This window comes from Notamacropus eugenii, chromosome 1, assembly GCF_028372415.1.
Source record: "Notamacropus eugenii isolate mMacEug1 chromosome 1, mMacEug1.pri_v2, whole genome shotgun sequence".
Lineage (NCBI taxonomy): Eukaryota > Metazoa > Chordata > Mammalia > Diprotodontia > Macropodidae > Notamacropus > Notamacropus eugenii.
Genome location: NC_092872.1, coordinates 482,835,773 through 482,860,638, shown reverse-complemented (window position 1 = coordinate 482,860,638; position 24,866 = coordinate 482,835,773). Strand labels below are relative to the sequence as shown.

General features: G+C 43.0%; 1 protein-coding gene across 2 annotated transcripts in view; it reads right to left on the bottom strand.

The window, feature by feature from the left end:
* Positions 1 to 24,382, bottom strand: part of LAMC3 (laminin subunit gamma 3) — an 85,407-nt gene extending 61,025 nt beyond the window's left edge. For both annotated transcript variants that reach the window (XM_072632747.1, XM_072632748.1), the window contains exons 1-3: positions 23,957 to 24,382; positions 2,839 to 3,143; positions 376 to 506 (exon numbers count right to left, since the gene is read on the bottom strand). In XM_072632747.1, the coding sequence (XP_072488848.1) occupies positions 376 to 506; positions 2,839 to 3,143; positions 23,957 to 24,335 (815 nt within the window). In that variant the 5' untranslated portion in view covers positions 24,336 to 24,382. The remainder of the gene's footprint in view (positions 1 to 375; positions 507 to 2,838; positions 3,144 to 23,956) is intronic.
* Positions 24,383 to 24,866: the final 484 nt, after the last annotated feature.

Below are 24,866 nucleotides of genomic sequence, written 5' to 3'. Positions count from 1 at the left end.
AAAAAACACAAAAAAATACAGAAAATGGAAAATAGAATGCTTTGATCTGCATTCAGACTCCAGAAGTTCTTTCTCTAGAGATGGATAGCATTTTTCAACATGAATCCTTTGGAATTGTCTTGGATCATTGCATTGCTGAGAATAGCTGTCACTCACAATTAACCATTTTCCACGATATTGTTGTTACTGTGTACAACGTTTTCCTGGTTTTGCTTAATTCACTTTTCATCAGTTCATATAAGTCTTTTCATTCAGCCTGACTTTCAAAAGCTACTGCAAGGCTCGGATGTCCCTTACATTCATTCAGCTGAGGCCTGAGACTGCCCCTACCTTTTACCTCCCTCACCAGGCCACTGGAACCTACCAGCCACTTACCTGCCCCCAACAGAGAAGTCACTGATGGCATAATAATAAGACTGTAACACCTTGGGGTCTTTAAAGATGTCATCTCCAAATGTATTGAGCCGGTTCAGGGAGATGAGCAATTCTGTGCTGGTTACCCATTCCTGTAGGAGAGGAGGAGGGTCACACACGTTAGTGGCTATTTAGGCATTCACTCCCATCCCTTGGTAGTCTCTTTCTCCCTGGACATTCTACATTACTTAGGTGCCAGCCAGTTTCAGCTAAGGACATAGAGTCACAGAATCCTGTGACCCAAGAAGTTATCTACCATCATTTCCCTGCTTTTAAACAATGAGACTGTCTTTTAAGTTTTCTCTTTTCCATCTACTTTCTTGAGGTTCCTCAATCTGAGATTCATTATAAAATCATTGATTTAGCATAGGGATGGATATTAGCAATCATAGCCCAACTCCTTCATTTTACAAATGAGTAAACTGAGGTCTCGTAGAAGTTGGCTTGGCCAATGTCACAAAGAAGTGACAGAAGCAAGATTTGAACCTAGGTTCTTTAAATCCAAATCCAATCAATCAACCTATTAGCAAGCCTTGATTATATGCCTACCATGAGTCAAACAATGCTCTAGGCACTGGAAATACAGAGACAAGAACAAAACAGTCTGTGACTTCATGACACTATTGCTTCCTGCCGTTACCCAGTCTGGTAGCAGGCTTGTGTTCTGCCCTTAGAAATTCCTCTTCCCTGCCAAAACCATTGTTCACCCTTGTTATGACCAGTGGTTCCGAAACTCAGCAATATTCTCCCTGTCCATCACTCATGCTCTGGCTCAGGGGTGGGGAACCTGAACCCTCAAGGCCACATATCCCCCTAGGTCCTCAAGTACGGTCCTTTGACTAAATTTGTCCTGTGACGTTTGTATTCAGTCACAGGACTTCAGTTGAGGAACTAGAGGGCCACATGTGTCTTTGAGGCCATAGGTTACCCACTCCTGCTAGTCTAGCTTCTACTTTCCTCACTACTTTGTCTTGAACCAATGTTCAACTGAGCAAATGCCTTTTCCTTCACCTTGATCCCTTGGTCTCTGGGCCTTCTGCCATGCTGATTCCCTGAGTAGGTCTCACAAGCCTCTTCCTTTGTACGTACTTCCACATAGCAAAACATTGATGGAGGTAGTTAAGAAATCATTCTGATTGCTTCTACCACAAATTCAAGCAATCTAACTCCAGCTGAGCCCTTCTGACTACATGGCAAGCCTTTTACTCATCTCTGATTGACTCCTTATCATGTCAGCTACTGAGGCGCTTTTAAAACATGTTTTCTCCTCCATTGACCAATTCTAGCTCTTCCTCTATTTGCCCTTAGCAGATTACAGTGACCCTGACTTGACTGAGGAGACAAAGATCATCCAATCTGAACTTCTTTCATTCTCCAAATATTCAGTTTAATAAATATTTATTAAGTACTTACTATGAATGGAACAAGGCACTGTGATAGGTACTGAGACTTTAGAGGTGAAAAATGAAATAGCCCCTGCTCTCAAGAAGCTTATAGTCTAATGGTGGTGATGGGGGAGATGGCAAGTACAGATAAAATGTAAGCTCTTTGAGGACAGGGATTGTTTCCTTTCTTTCCTCCTTCCCTCCTCCCTTCCTTCCTCCCCCCCTTCTTTCTTTGTTTCTTCCTTTTTCTTCTTTTTTTCTTTCTTTCTTTCTTTCTTTCTTTCTTTCTTTCTTTCTTTCTCTTTCTTTCTTTCTTTTTCTTCCTTCCTTTTTTTTTTTTGTCTTTTTATACCACTATCTAGCATAGTACCTGGGACATAATTAGTGCTTAATAAATTCTTGTTGACTAATTAGCAATTCTAATACCTGCTGCACAAACAATCAGGACCAACGATGCTGATTGGTTCTGGGATGATTTCACAGTGCTCTGCTTTCTGGAAGAGTGAATCTGCTTATGGTCTCTGAGGTTATAACCTAACTCAGTTCCCAGCTAGCGAAATAGGACCACCTTCCCTCCCTCCCTCCCCTGGACAAATCTCTCCCTCTTTTGCAAAGATGGAAGCAAGATTCTTCTTAGTTTATACTAGCAGGGATATATTTTAAGACCAAGGTGATACAATTCCAAAACATTTGCTCCATCCTCCTGTTTAACAGCTGACCAGATGCCAGAGCCACAGAATGTAGAGCTGGAAGGAACTTTAGAGAGATTATCTGATGCAATCCCTTCAAAATGTCTAGATGAGGAAACTGAGGCCCCAGAGGTTAAGTGATTTGCCCAAGTTCATACAATTAGCTATGTGACTATACCATGAAGAGATTGATTGATTCTTGGCCCAGCTCTTCCTCCACTAATTCTGGTTTTATGACTTTAAGATCTATGGTTTGCTGGAGGTCGGACAAAAAGTCTGGACTGAAACTCCTTGGTCTATCAGACTCCAGCTCAGGCCTTTTTCTCTGAGCCAGGCTGGGGCCTTCTTACCTGCAGGATGGGGCTCTCCTCAAAGCTGTAGGCACTGGGCCGGCCTTCCAGGGTAGAAAAGGCTACGTTGCCTCCACTTAATGGAGAGATGTCGCTGAACTCATCAGTGCAGAAGGCCACCCTCTCGTCCTCCCCGGGCCGAAGGTACTGGCCCTCCTGTTTGCCGTATGTCTTCTCACAGGAAGCACTGTAGTACTGGTACGGCACCCAGGGGCCCCCAGCCCAGCTGCGCTTGTAGATGGCAAAACTCTCAGGACGACTGGTGTGGAACTTTAGCCTCACATAGGTGATTTCATAAGCTTTTCCTGCAGCCAAGAAGAAATCAGCCCTGCTTGCTCAGAGTAGAAAGGACCTGGGAGGTCATCTAGTCCAGCCTTCCTACCCCACACAAGTCTGTCCTCTGCAATATCCTCAACAGTTGGTGATCTAGCTTCTTTATCACTTCCAGGGAGGGGAGACATAAGGCAACCTATCCCACTGTTGTCTATCAGTGTCAGAAAGTCCTTATAGTGAGTTGCAAGCTATCTCCCCAGAACTGGAACTTGCATGGGGAGAGCAGTGCTTTGTCTCAAGGTGCTGACACCTAGGGTAGTAGAAATATGCTTCCTCCAGGGAGGCATCCCTCTTTCCTGTGGGGACAGATTTCCAAACCCTTACCTTACCTTTTGGTCTTCTACCAGCCGCTATTCTAGTACAGACTGACTGCTCTCAGGTCTGTGCAATTGTGCTCACAGCCAGACTGTCGTCTGTACTACCACTACCCTGCTCTGCTGATTTTGCTCCAGGTGAAATAATTCCTTATTAAAACTCTGTACTGCCCTTATAACTTCTACCCACTGATCCTGGAGATGGTCTCTGTAGCCAAATGGAATAAATCTATTCCCTCTTCTATATAAAGGGTGGAGAAGGAAGAGTTGTTCAGTTGTGTGTGTTTGACTCTTTGTGACTCCTATAGACCATAGCTCACTAGTACTGTCCATGGGGTTTTCTTGGCAAAGATTTTGGAGTGTTTTGCCATTTCCTTCTTCAAAAGGAGAGTTGATCTATCCCTGTTTGTGGGGTCTTGGAGTATATTTCTCAATACCACTATCATAAAAACCCCCTGAAACTTAAGGTTATAGGATTTAAGACTGGAAGAAACCTTAGAGATCATTTACTGCTAAGTTCCACATTACACAGGTGAGGAAGCTGAGGCCCCCCAAAAGGCAAATGCCTTTCCCAAAGTTGTATGAGTAGTAGAACATTTAGAGAGTTGGTTGGGTGATTCAGTGGGTAACAAGAGTCTTACAGTGAGGAAGAAATGAGTTCAAATAGACACTTACTAGTTATATGACCCTAGGAAAATTATTTTACCTCTTAGTCTCAGTTTCTTCATCTCTAAAATGGGTATGATAACAGTACCTACCTTAAAAGGTTGTTGTAAGAATTCAGTGAGATAGTCTATAGGAAGTGTTTAATAAAACTTAATTAAATGATAGATATTATTAAGCAGGGATTTGAAAGTCAGATCTCTTTCTGCTATTCTATAATGTCTCCCTTCATTATGTGGAGTAGAAAAATAACTCTCTACCTTTATTTAAAAAAACCTTGCTATGTTCTGTCTAAAACCCCAAGACTCTGAGTTACATTCTGGTATAGTTGTTTACTGTGTTCATACCATTGCTTGCTGTAAAAATGCCAATAGGCTTTAATGAATCAGAGAACAATGCAAGGCGGAGGAGATCTGGCCTGAGCCACAGGCAGCAGACTCCAGGGCTTAGAACTTTAATTCCCCATTTGCTAATTTCACATTTGCTATGGACATGCTGTGTGACCTTGAACTACTTCCTTGCTTCCCCTGGGCCTCATTGACTTTCCCTCCCCACACCCCCACACTAAGATTAACTGTCCTTCAAGGGGTACAGGGGCAATTGGAGGGGTGTGAGAATCATGATTGCAAAAGCTCAAACCCTATAGGACAGTAGTGGTTTGCTAACACATCCTGAAACCCAAGATGCCAATCCCAATGCTGGGATGAAGGTGACTGTGTTGAGACAAGGAGGGATGAAGCTGCCAAAAATCCAAACAGCTGACCTAACCCCACCACCTCTGCATGTTTTTCCTATGGTGCTTGGAAAGCTGTGTGCTGATATCCTTGGCTTATCAGGACACTCAGGCTTTCAGGACCAGAGAAGCCTCCTAGTGGCCTGAGGAAAGGCTGAGAAGGAAAGCTTGGCTTCAGGGAGACAGGGACCCCCTCAGGGTCAGTGTTTCTCAAGTGTGATGGCCCAACTGTGTTGGGTCAAATTGGGTTATTGTTCCCGAGAGGGCACAGAAGTGACAGGTAGCCTTAGGGATCTGGGCACTGGCATCAGATTACACTACTGGGAAGTCAGGCTGTGCAGGTGTGATGGGAAGAGTTTAATTAGCTCTGCATGTGATTCTGATACAAATTCTTTCTCCACTTGGGCTCTCTTTTGGGTTAAGCTTCTGGGGACACCTAACACGAGGGTGGCCCATGCTGCATCCAGATGGCAGAGAAACAAACTGGTAACCCCCAGCAGGCTGGAGCCTACCTCGCATTATCTACAGTTTACTTCCACAAACATTTGGTAAGCAAGGATCAACTGTGTGCCGAGCACTGTTCTTATTACAAGGGAAAATGCAAAGTTTAGAGAAGATGGGATTCCTGTCCTGATGGAGTTCACAGTTCAGGACTGGACTAGACAATGGGATGCAGATCTCAGCAGCCTCTTGGTTGCCTGGACCAGATTGTGCCCTGGAGGACTTAACCCTTTCAGTTTCAACCCTCCCTCCCCTCCTCTTGTCCCTTACTGTTGAGTACCTCACTTGACTCCAATTGACCTACATTGCTTGAGAAATAGTAAGTTTTTTCATTCATTCTCTGATCATTCATTCATATGCAAAAATTATAGTACAAAACAATACAGGGTGTCAAAATGTGCAAACTGATCAGTTCTCTAATCTCTTGAAAATTTTAACTATCTTATATTGCCTTTCTCTGTATCCCAATACTTGCAATGATGACTGTCAACAAGCATTTATTAAGGGGTTATCATATACCAGGCCCAGGATAACCCATTAATAAATGTTTATTTTTTTAATTTTTTAAAAAAAATATTTATTTCCAGTTTTCAATATTCACTTCCACAAAATTTTGAATTTCAAATTTTCTCCCCATCTCCATCCTCCCTCCACCCCAGGACAGTGTGCATTCTGATTACCCTTTCCTCTAATCTGCCTTCCCTTCTGTTACCACCTCCCCACCCCTATCCTCTTCCTTTCTATTTTCCTTTAGGGCAAGATAGATTTCTATACTCCATTGTCTATATATCTTACTTCCTAGCTGCATATAAAAGCAATTTTTAATATTCATTTTTAAAGCTTTGAGTTCCACATTCTCTCCTGTCCCCCTCCCCATCTATCCTCATTGAGAAGGGAAGTAATTTAATATGGGTTATACCTATATGTGTAGTCATGCAAAACACTTCTATAACAGTCATGTTGTGAAAGACTAACTATATTTCCCTCTATCCTGTCCTGCCCTCCATTTATTCTATTCTCTCCCTTGACCTGTCTGTCTACTGAAGTTTGCTTCCTATTACCCTTTCCCTCAATCTGCTGTCCTTCTATTATCCTCCCTCTCTTATCCCCTTTCCTCCTGCTTTCCTGAAGGATAAGATGAACTTCCATACCCAATTGAGTATGTGTATTATTCCCTCCTGAAGCCAAATCCGATGAAAGGAAGGCTATTTTTTTGCTTCTCATCTTCCCCTTCTTCCCCTCCATTGTAAAAGCTCTTTCTTGTCTCTTTTATGTGAGATTATTTACTACATTCTACCTCTTCCTTTCTCTTTCTCCTAATACATTCCTCTCAACACTTAATTTTCTTTTTTAAATAACATTCCTTCATATTCAGCTCACCCTGTGTCCTCCATCTCTGTCTGTCTCTCTCTCCATATATATACATACATACGTGTGTGTGTGTGTATATATATATGTATATATATATATATAGATAGATAGATAGATAGATAGATATGTACACATACATATATTTCTTCTAACTATCCTAATACTGAGAAAGGTCTCATGAGTTACAAATATTATCTTTCCATATAGGAATGTAAACAATTCAACTTCAATAAATCGCTTATAGATCCTTTTTCCCATTTACCTTTTCATGCTTCTCTTGATTCTTGTATTTGAAAGTCAAATTTTCTATTCAGCTCTGGTCTTTTCAACAAAAATGTTTGGAAATGCTCTATTTCATTGAAGTTCCATTTTTTCACCCTGAAGTGTGATACTCAGTTTTGTTGGGTAGGTGATTCTTAGTTTTAATTCTAGCTCCTTTGACCTCTGGAATATCATATTCCAAACCCTTTGATCTCTTGGTGTAGAAGCTGCTCAATCTTGCATTATCCTGTTTGTTTTTCCATAATACTTGAATTTTTTCTTTTTGGCTGCTTGTAATATTTTCTCTTTGACCTAGAAACTCTAGAATTTGGCCACAATATTCCTAGGAGTTTTCCTTTTAGAATATCTTTCAGGAGGTGATCAGTGGATTCTTTCCATTTCTATTATACCCTCTGGTTCTAGAATATATGGGTAGTTTCCTTGATAATTTCTTGAAAGAAGATGTCTAAGTTCTTTTTTTGATCATGGCTTTCAGGTAGCCCAATAATTTTAAAATTGTCTCTCTTGGATCTATTTTCCAGGTTGAGTTGTTTTTCTAATGAGATACTTCTCATTGTCTTCTATTTTTTCATTCTTTCGGTTTTGTTTTATAATTTCTTGATTCTCATAAAGTCATTAGCTTCCATTTGCTCCATTCTAATTGTGAAGGAATTATTTTCTTCAGTGAGTTTTTGGACCTCTTTTTCCATTTGACCCATTCTGCTTTATAAACCATTCTTCTCCTTATTGACTTTTTGGACTTCTTTTGCCATTTGGGTAGGTCTAATTTTAAAGCTGTTATTTTCTTCAGCATTTTTTTGAGTTTCCTTTAGCAAGCTGTTGACTTGTTTTTCATGATTTTCTTGCATCACTCTCATTTCTTTTCCAAATTTTTCTTCTACTTTTCTTACTTGATTTTCAGAATCCTTTTTTGAGCTTTTCCATGGCCTGAGACCAATTAATATTTTTCTTGGAGGCTTTGGATGCAGGACCTTTGACTCTGTTGTCTTATTCTGATTGTGTGTTTTGATCTTCCTCATCACCAGTGATGTAAGAAAATAACTCTTCACTGAGAAAGTAAGAATCAATAGTCTGTTTCTTTTTCCCCTGTTTTCTCATTTTCCCAGCCAGTTTGCTTGACTTTTGAGCTCTTTGTTAAATGTAGGGCTCCAGAAGTAGCCTCTGCTTCAGCAGTGCTGCCACAGCCCTGGGGCTGGGGCCAGAGCTGAGGCTGGTGCTGCGACCAGACCACACTCCTCTCAGCTAGGTGAGAGACCCTTTCCATTGACCTTTGAAGCTGTCTATGGCATTTGTGAGTTGAGAAATCTGGAAACCACAGCAGCCACTAGCAATTCAGTCCCCTAAGGCCTGCTCCAGCTCTTTCTGTGCCCAACGCAACCCACATTGAACTGTGCTCTGCTCACAGCCTGGTGTGATAGACTCTTCCTGTCAACCTTCCAGATTGTCTTGGACTGGAAATTTGCTTCAGTCTGTCCTTTTGTGGCTTCTGCTGCTCTAGAATTTGTTTAGTCATTCTAACAGGTTTTTTGAGGGGTTTGGGGGGAGAGCTGTAGCAGGTCCCTGCTTCTGCTCTGTTATCTTCCTTAATAAGCATTTATTAACTGATTGATATCACCTCTAGTTACCATTATATCCCTCCATTCACCTTACCCAGAGAACTATCTCTTATAATAAAGAATAACCTCCTCCCCATCCTCCCCCAAAAGCAGGTCAGTAAAACTATTCCAACCCAACAACCGAATCTGACGTAATATGTAGCATGCTCCTTCTAAGTCCTTCTCCCTCCCTTTGCAAAGAAGGGAGGGAGGTGCATTTGCACATCTCTTTTGTGGGGGGACAAACTTGGTCATTATAATCATACAGCATTCAGTTTCAGAATTTTTATTATTCTTTCCAATTTCATTGTTGTACTCATTGTGTATAATGTTTTCTTTTTTGTTTCATTTTATTTCAGCCGATATGTCTTCCCCAGGCTTCTCTCTATCCTTTATATCTTATTGTTGTTTAGTCAGTTAGTCATGTCCTACTCTCAGTGACCCCATTTGGGATTTTTGTGGCAAAGACACAAGAGTGGTTTGCCATTTCTTTCTCTAGCTTATTTTACAGATGAGGAAACTGAGGCAAACAGGGTTAAGTGACTTGCCCATGGTGCATGAGAGGCCCTTCTTGTTAGCTTTGACTTCTCTGGCATAGGTGCCAAGCAGAGGGGTGCCTGGATCAAAGGGGATAAGCATTTCAGTCACCTTCTTAGCATAACTCTATGGGAATCCTACTACAGGCAGCCAAGTGGTGCAGTAGGTAGAGTGCTGGACCTGATATCCATACCACCTGGGTTTCTATCTGTCCCTGGATGCCTATTAGCTGTGTCTTCCTTCACAAGTCACTCTGTCATCCTCTTGCTTTCCTCAGTTTCCTCTTCTGTAACACAGAGATGATGATGACAGCATCTGCCTCCCAGGGGTATTGTTAGATTACAGTGAGAGATGTGTAAGCTCTTCGCAAGCCTTAGGGTACTATGTTCTTGCTATAATAAAAATGATGACTGTTGTTATTCCAAATTGCTTGCCAGAATGGTTCCAGGGGTGGAACCTTGAGGCCTTGAGGCCACATGTGGCCTTCTAGGTCAGTGGGAGCAGCCTTTTCACCCAGTCCAAGTTTTACAGAACACAACCTTTTATTAAAGGGATTTGTTCTGTGACGTTTGGATTCAGTCATAGGGCTGCACTTGAGGACCTCGAGGGCCACATGTGGCCTTGAGGTTTCAAGTTCCCCACCTCTGACCAATTCACAGCTCTACTAAGACTGCCTTAATTTTCCATAACCCCTTCAACATTGACTATCTGTTATCATCTTTGCCGATTTACCAGGCATGAGGTGAAAGCTCAGTTTTGTGTTGATTTGAATGTCTTATTCTTAGAGATTTGGAGCAATTTTTATATTGTAAATAGTTTCTGATTCTTTTGAGAATTGTTTAGCCAATATCCATATCTCTAAGCAGCTTGATGAGATTAGAGAATGTGGACCTCTGTCCTGTAACATCTGGAGGGTCCCTCCTTAGGGGTAGGCATATGCACTGGAGTCTTGCTGAAAGGAGAAAGGGAGCTCCTCTGATTGGTCCATAGTGACTGATGATCCCTCCAACCTGATTGGCAGCTGAGAGTTGGTGAACTGATGTTTTTGTCAGAGGCACCACCCCTCTTTGCCTTTTTCAGTATTCTCCTCTTGCTTTCCCCCTTCTTCTGGATGATAGCAAGGGGTGGTTTGGGGAGGAGATTTCTGACCTTCATCTCTAAGAGCAGTTGATAACTACTGACAGAAATTACATGGCAAGCTGCCTGAACTTGCCTGAAGCCCCAGAATGGTTCTTGCTACCTTCAGCCTTGATGTTTCCTTTTCAGTGTACAGATCTGAACCTAGATTTCCTGAGAATGGACTTTCTCTAACTCAAAATAAGGCAGCCATGAGGGCATTGATAGAATCCCAGGAAGAGCACATGGTCTAGGCTTTCAAGGCCTTATAGGAAGGGACCTAAGAGTAGACTTTCTCAGATTTTGGAATTATCTCAAGTTTCCAAGTTCTTAGGTTTAAAATTCCCCAGGCCAGGAGGAGTGGCTTCCAAGAGGGAGTTTTCATCAACTATACGCTTCTTGGCGAAGTGGTTGTTCAGTCATGCCTGACTCTTCATGATGTCATTTGGGGTTTTCTTGGCAAAGTTACTGGAGTGGTTTGCCATTTCCTTCCCCAGCTCATTTTACAGATGAGGAAACTGAGGTATATAGGGTTAAGTAATTTGCCTAGGGTCACACAGCTAATGTCTGCGGCCACATTTGAACTCAGAAAGATGAGTCTTCCTAAATCTAGGGCTGCATGCACCACCTAGCTGCCCTGGAGAAGGAGTAGGACCACCAATATAACCCTGCAGCTGGAGGACAGCATGCCTTGTCATGGGGTGCCAATGGACCCTCTCTGCTGTTGTCTTTAGTTGTTTGGACAAGGCAGATCTGATGGGCTTTTTCATCAGCCCCCAAAGTGGGTAAATGGGTCTTCCTTCCAAGGGGAATCTAATGGGCTATTGGAGTGCTTTTGCAGGTTTCCACATTTGGTAGAGGGCTTCTGTGAGTACTTTGCAAGCAATGGGTTTTGGCTTTTTTGGGGGGGGAAGTGAAATAAAGATTGTCTCATACTCATCCTTTAGATCTTTAGATTTTTTAAATTTAGATCTTTAAAAACCTATGCAGAAGGTGGAGTCCCTGTATTTACATCGATATTTTCTTAAAATGCCTTCTTATAAACTAAGTAAAAATAATGTTGATGTGAATTCATGCAATACGACTTGGAGAGTATTTCTTAGCCAAAAATACCTGGAATCTGGGGTAGCTAACTGGGTCCCCAAGTGAGGGAAGTCTCTATTGTTATCCCAAAGATGAGTCTTTGATTCAAAAACATGTTTGGAGTCACACACACACACACACACACACACACACACACACACACATCAACCTTTGCAAGTTTCCATAGACAATCCAGCTGGCCATTCTCCTCTTGTTCAATTTTGGGTCCAAATCATTGTCCATTTGCAATGTCTATATAAGATGTATCTACTGTTGCACTAGCTTAATAGTTGCTCTTCAAACTTCAAACTGTGATCTGCACAGTAGTCATTCTGCATTATATCCTGGGTAGATAGTTATTTCACACTGTTTAGAAAAGTTATAGATCAGGGCAAATAGAAGGTGCAGTGGATTAAGTACCAGCCCCAGAGTGAGGAGGACCTCAGTTCAAATCGGGCTTCACACATTTATTAGCTACGTGACCTTGGGCAAGTCACTTAACCCTGATTACCACAAACAGACAGAAAACGATAACAAAAAAGAAAAGCTATGGATCCCATCCAAGAGGTTCTATAGGAGTCTCATCAAATGAGATATTTGTAAGGTGCTTAGCACAGAGTCTGGCACATAGTAGGCTTTTAATAAATAATTATTCATTAATAAATTTCCTTCTCTTTCCCTCTGCAGTGTACCAACACTTCAAGCCTTCAGAACAATGTCATCTGTAAGCAGGAACATATGGAGGGTCTCATCATCTATGGGGAATCCCCCTTCAATTTGAACTTTATGCTGGATCTCTTCCTTAATGGCGCCAAACACCCTTGGCAAACACATGTTTCCCTGTTTCACGCTTCACCTACCATTAATAACAGTGCTAGCTAGCAGCTAATCTTTATAGAATGCTTTAAGGTTTGCTAAGTATTTTGCATATGCTATCTCATTTGGTCCTCTGGACAGCTGTGAAGGAGGCATTGTTACCACTCTCACTTTATAGATAAGGAAACTAGAGCTTAGCGGAGATGAGTGACTTGTCCAGGGTTATCTACCTTGTAAGTGACTGAGGCAGGATTTCATCTCAGAACTTCCTGACTCCAAATCCCATACACTGTGTCACTCAGCTTCCTCTAATTAATGATCCAAGGGTTGTTGAACAAAGTTATCTTTTTTGGTAAGTTTTGACAGATGCATGGGAGACACCTTGATGGAGGAGAACCTTTTAGGCAGTTTTTTGCTGTGTTAAATTAAATGCTTTTGGGGGCAGTAGTCAATAAACAATAAATGCAGTGGAATCTTGTGTTGTCTCCATGTAACTCAACTGCATGATAATAAGGAAATCTATTATGGAATATCTCTTGTAAAAACCTTCCTGTTCCCTTCTAATATCCTCATCAAGGCTGTTCTTGATAAGCATTTAGATTATTCTCATAAACATTTTATATAGATGGGAGATTAGAAATCATCATAATAATACTGATACCTACTAGCACTTTAAGATTTGCAAAATGCTCTCCCTGTATTATTTAATTTGAGAATACTGAAAGGACTTGGAGATCACACACAGTGCAAGGCCTGCCAAATAACAAAGAAGTGATTAATAAATGCGTGTTGATTGATTGATACTGTATGAATACTAGTTGAAGAAACTGGTGATGTTTAGGCTGGAGAAATGAAGATTTGGCAAAGGGAATATTCCAGAGTTTTTGAAACTATCACCCAGAAGAGGGATTAGGTTCCTTCCACTTAGCTCCATAAGTATCTGCTATGTGTCAGGTATTGTGCTAAAGGCTGGGGATACAATGAATTCAAATTCAGGCTCCACAGAGAGGAAGAATGACAAATAATCAGTTATTCCAAAGTACGAAGTGTGGCCTTGGGAGTAGTGGGTTCTCCCTCCATGGAGTACTTCAAGAAAAAGGCTAGATGTCAACTTGTGAGACAGACTCTTATTCAGGGATGGCTTCAATTAGACAGACCCCTAAGGTCCTGTCCAACTCTAACATTCTGTAACCCTTTCAGTTAGTCAGTCAATACACATTTATTAAGTACCTACTATGTACCAGACACTGTACTATGCTCTGGTGGTATAAAGAAAGGTAAAAGACAGTCTCTGCTATCAAGAAACTCACAGTATAATGGGGAGACAATATGTAGACTAAATTATGTACAAGCAAGCTATATGCAAGATAAATGGAAAATATTGGAGGGGATGATCTCACCGAATCTTATTGGAGGTTCCCTGGACAAGACCACCCTAGGTTCAACATACTCTGTGAAGGTGCATTCACTCAACCATAGGTGACAAGCCCCCACTGATGTACTTACCTTTACTAATCAGCCAAAGGACACAGCTGGTTTGAAACTAAGACATTTAATGAAATAACCATAGCAAGAAAAGGGACTAGAATGAAGGAGGATCAGTCAAAGCTTCTTAAAGAAGATGAGATTTTAGCTGGAACTTGAAGAAAGTTGGGGAAGCCAGAAGGTGGAGATGAGATCACAGACATGCACGACTAGGAAAAAGGACACTGGCCCGTTATGTAGTAAGGCTGAGACATATATGGGGAACAGCTTGATACACTGCTATAGGCCTATAGTGCATTAGTATTAGGATTTATGGAAAGACATGGAAAATTTGAAAACGATGAGAAGGTATGGATAGGTTTCAGATCTGTGCCAGTGGTTGGAGTGAATGCATTGATGAGATCCCAGACCTACTGAAGGCCAGATGAGGAATATGAAACCCAGAGGTGAGGTGACTTGTGTGAAGTCACACAGTTTGTTAGAATATGGACTGAAACTCAAAACCATATCTCTTGCCTCCAAATTCAGGGCTATTTTGACTATAGCATGAAGACCTCTGGTAGTCTAGATTGCCACTGGGGGATATCAGACACGTTTGAGTATGAGCGGGAGTCAGAAAAAAAAGAAGAGAGGAGGGGAGAGAAAGTGGAAAGAGGTAGAGATGATGGATAGTAGAGGGGGGAGCCAGTACCAAAGTTCTCAGTTGCCTCAGGTGACCTGCCCCTACCCAGTCTCAGTCCCCAGGCATCAGCCATCATGTCCCCTTTGTCTGAGTGGTCCCAGCAGGAGGAGAATCATGTTCTGGGACAGGGAGAATGTAACCAAGCTCAGACTTCCCTCTTCCCTCTATTTCTACTCCTCTCCCCCTCACCCACTTTCCCAGAGTCTAGGCCCAAGGCGACTGCTCCCCAGATGGCTTTAATTACAGGACTTTGTTTTGTTTGCCTTTTCCCAAAATAAGCCTCTCCCACTTTGAACTCATTATTTGCTTGGACAGAGCCAGGAAGTAGGGCTGGATTTGTTTTTTATTAACGGCCCAAGTGTCATTCTAGATGAGTTTCATTTCCCAGCTGGTCCAAGGAGATGGCCATTGGCCCATCTGATTCTCTTATTTGGAGTTACTCGGTTCGATTGGGACACAGGTGATGGACTGCGCTGCCCTGGGAATTCCATGCTCCTAACAGGCTGGTTGCCTAATTTCTCTCCTGTGCCAGCTGAGAACCCAGTTCTCTGGTCAGGTGGTATAGTCCAAGTTCTAAAAAGGAGATGACCAAGTCATCAGTCATTTCCTCCCTTCTCCAGCCTCCTACGGCCCTTACTATCTGTGCTGTCTATTTGGTACCTAGTACTTTATTGAGTGCCTACTGTGTTCTGCATGAATGCTAGTTACTGGGTCTATAAAGATCAGTAAGATATGAACCTTGCCTTCAAGGCTCTAACAGAGAAGACAACACATGGCCATAAGTGTAGTCCCTGTGTCTGGACATAGAGATTACAGCTGTGATTAATATGGGGAACTCCCTCTATTAGCACAGGCCGTAACCTTCTCTGAAACTCGTAGACTTAGAGCAGGGGTGTCTTAACTTATTTTTTGTCTTGGACCCCTTTGGCAATCTGATGAAGTCTCTGGACCCCTTTATAGAATAATGTTCTAAAATAATTGAAGGGCATCCTGAATTTCAGTTAGAAGTGAGTAAAAATGAAGATTTATTTTTTCCCCATCTTAGCTCCCAGACTCCCTAAAATCTCTCCATAGATTGGTCCATGTGCCCCAGATTGATTCTCTCCCTTACAGATTTTCCTGGAACTTGGAGGGGTGAGGTGACTTATACATACTCAACTAGCCCATATGTTCCAGAGGGGTCCCACATTTTCCTGTCTCTAAAGCCAACCCTTGGTTGGACCCTAGAACCCTTCTAAGTAACTCTGGTATAAATTGCAACATGGTAAATTTACAGGAGAAGTCAAAACCCAGTGTGACTATCTTTTTATCAACCTCTTGAGGGTTGATTCATCTCCGTACACCCACCAAGCACAGTGTTCTTGCAGCTGTGGGGTAATAGAATTGACGTCAGAGAATTTGAGATGGAATCTGCTGCTTATAAATGATGTTAACTTAGACTGTTTTACTTAAATTTTTCTGCCTCAGTTTTCATCAACCTATCAATGAGCATTTATTAATTAAGCACCTACTACATGCCAGGCAAATGACTGTTTGCCATAGTACATAAAAGACTAGCCTTAGAATCAGGAAAACTTTGGGTTCAAGTTCTACCACTGACCCATACTGATTGTGTGACCTTGGACACAGTCTTTCAATGCACCAGGTAATTCTCTAAGATTTTAATTTGCAAAGTGGGTGCAAATCTGCACTGGTAGAGGGCATTCCCTAGAAGGAAGACCCTTTTATGAATGAAATCATAGATCCAGTTAAAAAAAAAGAATGAAAGGAAGGAAGGCAGAAAGAAAGGAGGAAAGAAAGAGGAAAAAGAAAGAAAGAAAAAATGAAAGAAAGAATGAAAAAAAGAAGACAGAAAAGAGGAACCAGGCACCAAGCTAGATGTGAGGGATACAAGTATGAAAGCTAAACAGGTCTTGACCTCAAGAAACTTCTACTCTATCTGATAGGATGGGGTTGAATTATATGGTCTCTTAGATAATATCTTTCAACTTTAAATTCTAGCTTCAGGTAATTCAGAATCTTAGAGCTAAGAGGGATCTACCTGCAAGATCGTCTAGTCTTACCCACTCATTTTACACATTGAGGGGACTGGGCCCAGAGAGAGAAAATGGCTTTTTCAGATTATACAGCGAGTAAGTGGCAGAGCCAGGATTGAATTCTGTGTTCCTGATTCCCAGTACCATGACCCCTTTCATTCCATTACTCTTATTTTCTAGTTAATATCAACACCACTTCCCTCCCCACTTCCTGCCCGCCTGATAGACCACATTCACCCCACCCTTATTCAGTTTCAATTTTTCCCAGCTCAGCCTTAGTTTCCTCTGAAGTTGGACAAGTGTTTGAGCCTCATTTATTCTTATCTGCTAACTGGGTGCAATAATTCCTGTCCTTCAAAGGATTGTTGTAAGACTCAGAAAGTGTGCTTTGCAAATACCAAGCATCATACCTTTTATTACTGGTATGATCTCAAGTAAGTCACTTTCTGAGCCTCAGTTTCCCCATCTGCAAAATAAGGGGTTTGGACCAGATGACCTCTTAAGTCCCTTCCAGATCTGCTCTAGGATCCAGTAAACCCTGGGCATTTCTTCCCTGTAGTATCTCAGTCCTCCTATCTTCAGTTTAGATGAGTTTTTTCTTGCTATCTGAGGATTGGAACCATGATTTTTGCCTTTCTCTGTATCCCCAAGAGAAGAGGGAAAGCGATAAACATTTATATGGTACCTACTATGTGCCAGGTACCATGCTAAACGCTTTACAATACTTATCTCATTTGATTCTTATAACAAGCTTGTGAGCTAGGTGCTGTTATTATCCCTATTATATAGTTGAAGATACTGAGGCAGAGATTTTTCTAAGTGACTTATCCAGGATCACATAGCTAGTAAGTGTTTGAGTTTGGATTTGAACTCTGGTCTTCCTGACTCCAGGGCCGGGGTCCTTTCTGCTGCTTCAACTCCCTCAGCTGCACTTAGCTGGCTGGAACCATCGGCCTTTAATAAGTGCTTGTTGACCAACTGACTGACTGTCTCCTCAATGGCACCATAAGTTCCCTGAGAACAGGGACCATATCTCTATTCCCTTTGCATTTTATTTCATTTCAAGAAATATTCATTAAACACCTGCTTTATGCAGTATCTTCTTCCAGATGCTGGGGGAGACTCAGTTTCCATAAAATAAAGTTCCTGTCTTCATGAAATTTATAGTCTACTAGGGGCAGGAAACAAATAGGGATAATTGAGGCAGCTAGATGGTTCAGTGGATTGAACACTACACTTGGACTCAGGAGGGCCTGAGTTCAAATCCAGCCTCTGACACTTACTAGCTATGTGACCCCAGGTAGGTCACTTAACCTCTGGCTAGGATGGCTAATCATTCTAGTATCTTTGCCAAGAAAATCCTATAATGGGGTCATGAAGAGTCAGACACGTGAATGACTGAACAAAAAACCAGTAATATACCGCATTACAGAAGTACAGTTGACTATGCTTACATATATGATAAAATATTACACACCTCATACCATGTTAGAACATCTTTTGATTGAGTTCCACATTGGAACAATCAAATATGTGATTTTGTAAATGAGGCTTAGACTTTATTGACTGAGCATAAGCCAGGTGTCCCCAAAGAAAGTGTGCTGGGATTGGATGAATCCCACATATCCCATGGGGCTTGGATAAAAACAGGGAGAGACTGGTGGAACAGCTTCAGCCAAGGCCCTGAGGAAGATCTGGTCTGTTACAAAGACACAGAGACAAGACAGAATGTAATGTACCGAGTGCAATAACAAACCTCACATGATAATATTGATAATGATATAATAACCAAATATAATAAATAAGAATAAGCCTTGAAGCATCTAAAGAATGTGAGTTATCCTTATTACTGTCTACAAGTGTCAGAGCCCAGATTCTCCTTCCTCTATGTCTTGCAGCCTCAAGGTGCTGTGTGTTGAGCTCTGAGCTCTCCTTCCCCTCAGGGCTTCATACAGTTACTGTGGTTGGCTGACTCTCTACTTTCCCATTTCTTTCTGAGGATGTTCCTTGTGGTTTTCCTATAGGATCATATCCCTCTACTCCACAGGCCCCCAGCCCAGTTGGATCTCTCGGCACAGCAGTCCTAGAAGGAGGAAGAGTGAATGGGTTTGTCCTGGGAGATTCCCAAAGCCCCTTGGAGCCCTCTGTCCAGCCTGGGGAGGAAGGGAAAAGCAGAGGCAGCCAACCCAGGAAGGGCCTCTGCTGAGGCCAGCACAAAGGAGGAATCAGGGGACAACTGGCTGGGCTATTTCCGCCCACTGGGCTGGAGCCACTGGGGGTGTCATGTCAACAAACAACCCCTGATCCTACCCAATAGACCTGCCCAGGACCCAGCATTCCAGACCAAATCTGGAAGCAGTGGAGAGCAGGGAGCTTGTCTCCTGGCCCCCCACCAAGTTTCCAAACCAAATAAAGCTAGACTCTAGACAAAGTTGGGAGGGGGTGCAGAGGCAGGGCAGGAAGAGTTCTCTATCAAGCATCAGGGCTAGTGCTCTCTAAGGCAACCCAGCTCCCAATGTCTGGAACTCCATTTTCCAAGTCTATACATAGCCTTTCACTTCAGGATGGGATGGGATGGGGGAATTGTTAGTGCCAGTCCTTTACTGCCTAACATAGAGGGTCCTAGGCCTTCTCCTAGTATTGTGAGGAGTGAAACTAGCTGCTCTAGGAGCAAAGCATTGGCTGTTGTTTTTTCCACTGCCTAACTGCCTTCTCTAATATGTCTTAGTTTAACTCCATGGCCTTCTGGGGGGCTGGGGAGGGGATAGGTGGGGAGGAGAACTAACCTCTGCTTGGGAGTCAGGAACTTTTTAAAAGGTTCATGGGGATTGGAAAGACACTGGTTCTGAAGTCAAAGGACCTGGGTTTATATCCTGCCTTGACGGGTTATTGCTTGGGAGACCTTGGGCAAGTCACTTAACTTTTCTGGGACTCATTTTCCTCATCTGTAAAATGAAGGGGTTAGACTAGATGGATCCTAAGATCCTTTCCAACCCTAGGTCTACGGGCCTGTGATTTGTGATTCCAGGGCAGTCTAAGGTCAGATTTAGAGAAAGCAACAGATTTAGCCAACTTAGCTTGGATGGTAACACCCAAACCAATAAGGCCAACAGATGGAGCAGGGAGCCATCTGGTATAGATGAGTAGGGTTCAGTTGACTTCTCCCAAGCAATGACTTGGGAGTCCCTTTGGAATCGAGGGCATTTGGCTGTTGTCATTGTTGAGTCGTTTCAGTTACGTCCGACTCTTCATGACCCAATTTAGGGTTTTCCTGGCAAAGATACTGGAATGGTTTGCCATTTCCTTCTCTAGCTCACTTTGCAAATGAGGAGCTGAAGAAAACAGGGTAGAGTGACTTGCCCAGGGTCACATAGCTAGTGAGTATCTGGGGATAGATCCTGGTCTAGCATTCTATCCACTGCACCACCTAGCTGACCAACATGCAGAATAGATACAAGGTAGTCTTTGAAAGGTAGACACTGGCAGGTAGGGAGCATGGAAAGGTCTCCCTCCAGAAGGAGGGATTTGAGTTAAATCTTGAAGGAAACCAGGGATTCTAGAGGTGGAAATGAAGAAGGATAGTGTTCCAGGAATGAGGCACTGCCAGTGCAAATGCATAGAGATAGGAAATAGAGCGTTATGTATGAGAAACGGCAAATTAGTGTATGTCTGGACCATTGAGTGCGCAGAGGGGTGCCAGGTGTGAGGGCTCTAGAAAGAGAGGAAAGGGTAAGGCTGTGAAGAGCTTTAAGCACCAAACAGAGTAGTTTATATTTGATCTTAAATGTAATAGGAGACCCTGGAATTTATTGAGTAATGGGTGGTGACATGGTCTGACCTACACTTCAGGAAAATCACGTGCAGGAGGGCTTGGAGTGGAGAGAGGCTGGAGTCACTAATGACAGTCATCCCAAAGGGGAATGGACTGACTCAGGAGGTGGGCTCCCCCCAGTGATAAATTTTCAAGCACTTGAGAGGGTTGATGTTGAGGGAATTTGTGTTGAAATGTGGGTTAGACCAGATGGCCCCTGAGGGTTCTCTGAGATTTTGTGATTCTATCTTGCTCTGATTTTGCAATTCTATTATCATCCCCACTTTGTAGGTGAGGAAACTGAGGCCCGGAGATGTTAAATTATTTACTTAATGAATTGGTTACTAGACCTCAGATCTCCTTTCTTCAAAAATGAAACATACAAGATATAGTCTTCTGGGAACCCCATGATGGTCCAGCCTATTTTTCTCAATGACACCCCCATTCACCCATGCTTTTCCTTCCCCTTCCCCCTCCACATACAGCCAATTGCTTCATCCTGTCATTCTAGCTTTGCAATATTTCTCCTTCTTCCTTTCTATTCCCTTGGCCACTATAAATCCAGGCCCTCATTACCTCTCTCCAGGACTATTATAATAACCTCCTAATTCACCTTCCTATTTCTGGCCTTTCTCTCTGCAAGTCATCCTGTTATTGGCTGCCAAATTAATAGTCCCTAAAACATAATTTTGATCAGGATCTACACACACACACACACACACACACACACACACACACACACACACACACACACACACACTCCCCACTCTATAGCACAGAATCTATCCCCTTGTCTACCTAATAAAGTTCTAACTCTTCAGTCTGGCATTCAAGGCCACCAATCATCTGGCCCCAGACTTTCTAGTCTTATTTCCTGTGGAAGCAAGTGGACTAGAGTGCTGTCTGGGGCATCAAGTCTGTCATTAACTCATTACCTGTGTGATTTTCAGCATGTCATTTAATCTCCCTGGGGCCTCAGTTTCTTATCTACAAAGTGAGGGGTTTGGATTAGATGGCCTAAGTTTCCTTCTGGCTCTGACTCTCTGAATCGACTTCCCTGCACATATAGGACCCCTAAGCTTGTGCCAAGTGAATTCGCTTCCCATTGCCTGACAATGCCTTGTGCTGTCCCATCTCTGTGTCTTTGCTCATACTGTTTCCCCCACTAATCCCCTGAATATTCTCTTATCACACTCCTCTGAACCAGACTATTCAACCCTTCTTCAGGCCTAGCTGAAATGTCATCCTCTCCATGAAGCCTTCCCTCCTGATCCCCACAATAGAAGAGATCTTGTCTCCCCCAACTCCTTCAGCATTTTGTTCACACCTATCTTGTGTCATTAATCATGTACCTAATAGGATGATCATTTTGTGCATTTGTTTTCCTTTCCTACTGGACATATGCTCCTTGAGGGCAAGGCCATGTTTTATCCAATTTTATATCTTATTCAATATCAAGTACTTTGCAGACAGTAAATATTTATTGAATAAATGAATGAACGAATGAACCTGCTCCATCCAGCCCTCCTTCACAAAGCAAAAGCTTCGCTCACTCTTCATTGGAGGCTCTGGGAGCTGGCCAGACCCTACTGCCTTTTATCCCAGACAGGAAGGCTAGACCTAATAACTTGGGGATTTGGAACAGATGTCCATGAGCTTGCAGGGGGCTGGGAAAGCAGCGACCTCCATCCCATTCTGGTTGTCCTGCCCCCTTCACTTCTGTCCTTGACCCTATTATCCCTGGGGACCCCTAATCAGTTCTGACCTCTTACACTCCTTCTCCAAAAATTCCCCATATCCCTAGGGCAGAAAGCAAGGCAAAAGAACAAGGACCCATTTCCCTGCCATGGGCTTCTTACCCTGGAGATGAGCCAAGAGTTTTCTGCTAATTATGTTGTTCAACTCGGCCTTGGCCTTGAACCTTGCAAATGGAGCCCCATCCTTAGGAGTGAGACCAAAGAGTGGGTGGGGGTTCTGACGTTAACATGATGACCAATGGCCCCCTCTTCTCCCCAAATATTACACAATCTCACCTCTTCCAAGCTAAAGTTGAAATCTATTGGCACCCACTCAAGGCCAACATAGCCCCACGTTCTATTTCTCCTTAATAGCAGGGACTGTGGCTATCTCTGTCTTGTGATGAATTATAATAGTATGTCCAGGCTGTAGAGAATACCCATCCCTGTGCTTTGTAATCCTGCTTTGTATAGTTTTGGGTATTTTTAACGAACTTGCAGTAAATATGTTAATGTTCCTCACTCACTGGAAAACAAAGATTTCAAGCTTTTATAATGGGGCAAAATATTCCACAATATAGTAGAATATAACACAGTCAAATATAGGATGTTGCAGAGTAAACAGCATGGCAAAAGAGGCCGCAGCTAGTGTGACGTAGCAGAATTCAGGAATTCAAATACTATCGCCTTTGCTTCATGCCTCATTCTTAAAGAATCCCTAGGGTTGTAGACACATGTAACCCATTTAATCAAACCAGCATCTCTGACGTGAAAACAATACATCTTCCCGTTGCTTCCCTCCCTGTCCCTATCCCTATTCCCTGTCCCAGATTCCAAATTCCTTCCCCCTTAGCTCTGGTCCCTGGCCAGTCCTATTCCTGGGTAGCCAGCTCTCTCCCCTGCTTCCCACCTCCGCAGGCTCAGGACTTAGATCTCTCCTGCTTCCAAGCAACCTTGGTCCCGTAGAGATCCCAGACCCATCTGGGGAGCCCTCTTTAGCCTTCTTTGAGATAATTGCCAGATCTGGAATTATAATGGATTAAGCTTTCATCGACCCAGATAAGTAATAAGGGCAGATTCCTGATGTACTGTTGAATCAAAGTGTGCAAGGGGTGTGGGGCACTGGGGAGTTAGCACCCAGATGGACGATTATTTTAATTACTTGGTTCCTAGAAGATCAAGTCCTTTCCTTAGCACAGAAGTTCTTAACCTGGGATTTATGAATTATTAAAAGAAATAGTCTTTAACTGTCTTTTATTATAATTGGTTCATTATTTAATCCTATGTATTTTATTTTGTGCATTTAAAGACATTATCCTGAAAACAGGTACATAGGCTTCACCAGACTGCCAAAGGGGTCCACGATGCAAAAAAGGTTAAAAACCCTTGCCCAGAATCCCTCACCCTACTTTTACTCAGACACACATGCACACAAATGTATATAAATATATGTATATGTCCCATCATATATATCCCATGCACCATCATAAATTCTGAGTGCAGGCAGTTTAGGGATGAGCAAAGAGAGTCACTCATTACAGAGAAAATCTAATTTCATTTAGACCAATGGTCTGCAAATAACTCCCATTCCTCTCTGAAGTAAGAGACTTCACTCTCACCTTTATGCCCCAGTGTAAAAAAAAAAATCCATTTTGACTTCTGTCCTGTGTGGGCACAGAGGGTAAGATCGTTGTTCTTCATGCTAACCAGGCAAATGCCTAACTTTGACTTCCATGGGAGGGATGGAAGGAAAGGGAGGAGGAGACAGAGAGGGAAAGTTCCCCCAATTTCATTGAAACAGAATTTTCCCTCTATGTTTCAACCCACTTCTCTATCCCTCACCCCCACCCAGTTCTCCAAATCTTGTCCTAGCAATTGTTGACTGAAAAACTTCTGCTGTCATTTTCTTTGCACCCAGAGCCTCATGGTGCTCAGTATTGGATAGAGAAGCAGGGCAAGTAGTGAGAAGGGAATGCCTGGGGGCTGAAGTCAAGGCATTGGAGGGAGCCTGTGACTGTACTTACCCAGTTGTAGGGTGATGTTGACTGAGTTGGGGTACTGGACCCCAAAGGCCATGGACTGGCTCTGCCACCAGGTACTTTCTTCCTGGCTGTGGAAGTCAGTCAGGTAGGAAGCATTGTGGTTGTGGCCTGGATCACTGGCATCGCAGCGGTGGCACAGCTGAGTGTCTCCAGGGGCCCCCATCTGGAGGCAGTACTCTTCGGGTGGGGTGCCACATGTGTTGGTCACCTGGACCTGGCGGCCGAATGCTGCATTCTCGAATATAGGCAGACAACGTTGCGGGTGCCCTTGCCCATTGTAGCAAGCATCCATGCCCCCATGGGCCAGTTGGAGGCCCAGGCAAAGCAAGATCCCCAGACAGAGACTGAGAAACTCTTCCATGGTGAAGATTCAGAATGCCCTCTCCTTGTGTTCTCTTTACTCACTTGGGATTGGGCTCCAGGTCCCTCCTCCAGGAAAGGCAGACTCTATGGAAGAACAGGCCCCTTTTCTCCCATCAGAGGGGACTTTTCCCTCGCGCTCAGTTCCATCTTGTGGACATGCCTGGGAATGCCCAAAGCCCTGGTCTTAGCTCAGAGACTGGATGGAATTTTTCCTTTGCTCCTTGACCTTGAAACAAGGAGGATGTTGCTGACCAGGTTTTCCAGGGTTCAGAGTTCAGACCCACCTCTGCCCTCTGCTTGCTGTACTTGAATGCCTAGACAAACCAGCGCCTCCACCTGAGCTTCAGTTTCCTCTTCTGTTAGATGGGATGATTGTCATATTAACTGCTTAAGATGAAAAAGACAGTGCAATTACAATGAAAATAATAAAATTAATGATACAGAAGCCCTTCCTATTCACAAAGAAACATGGTCTAGAGACCCTCCAATACACAAATCTAGGAGACTCTGAATAAGTCAATCAGCAAGT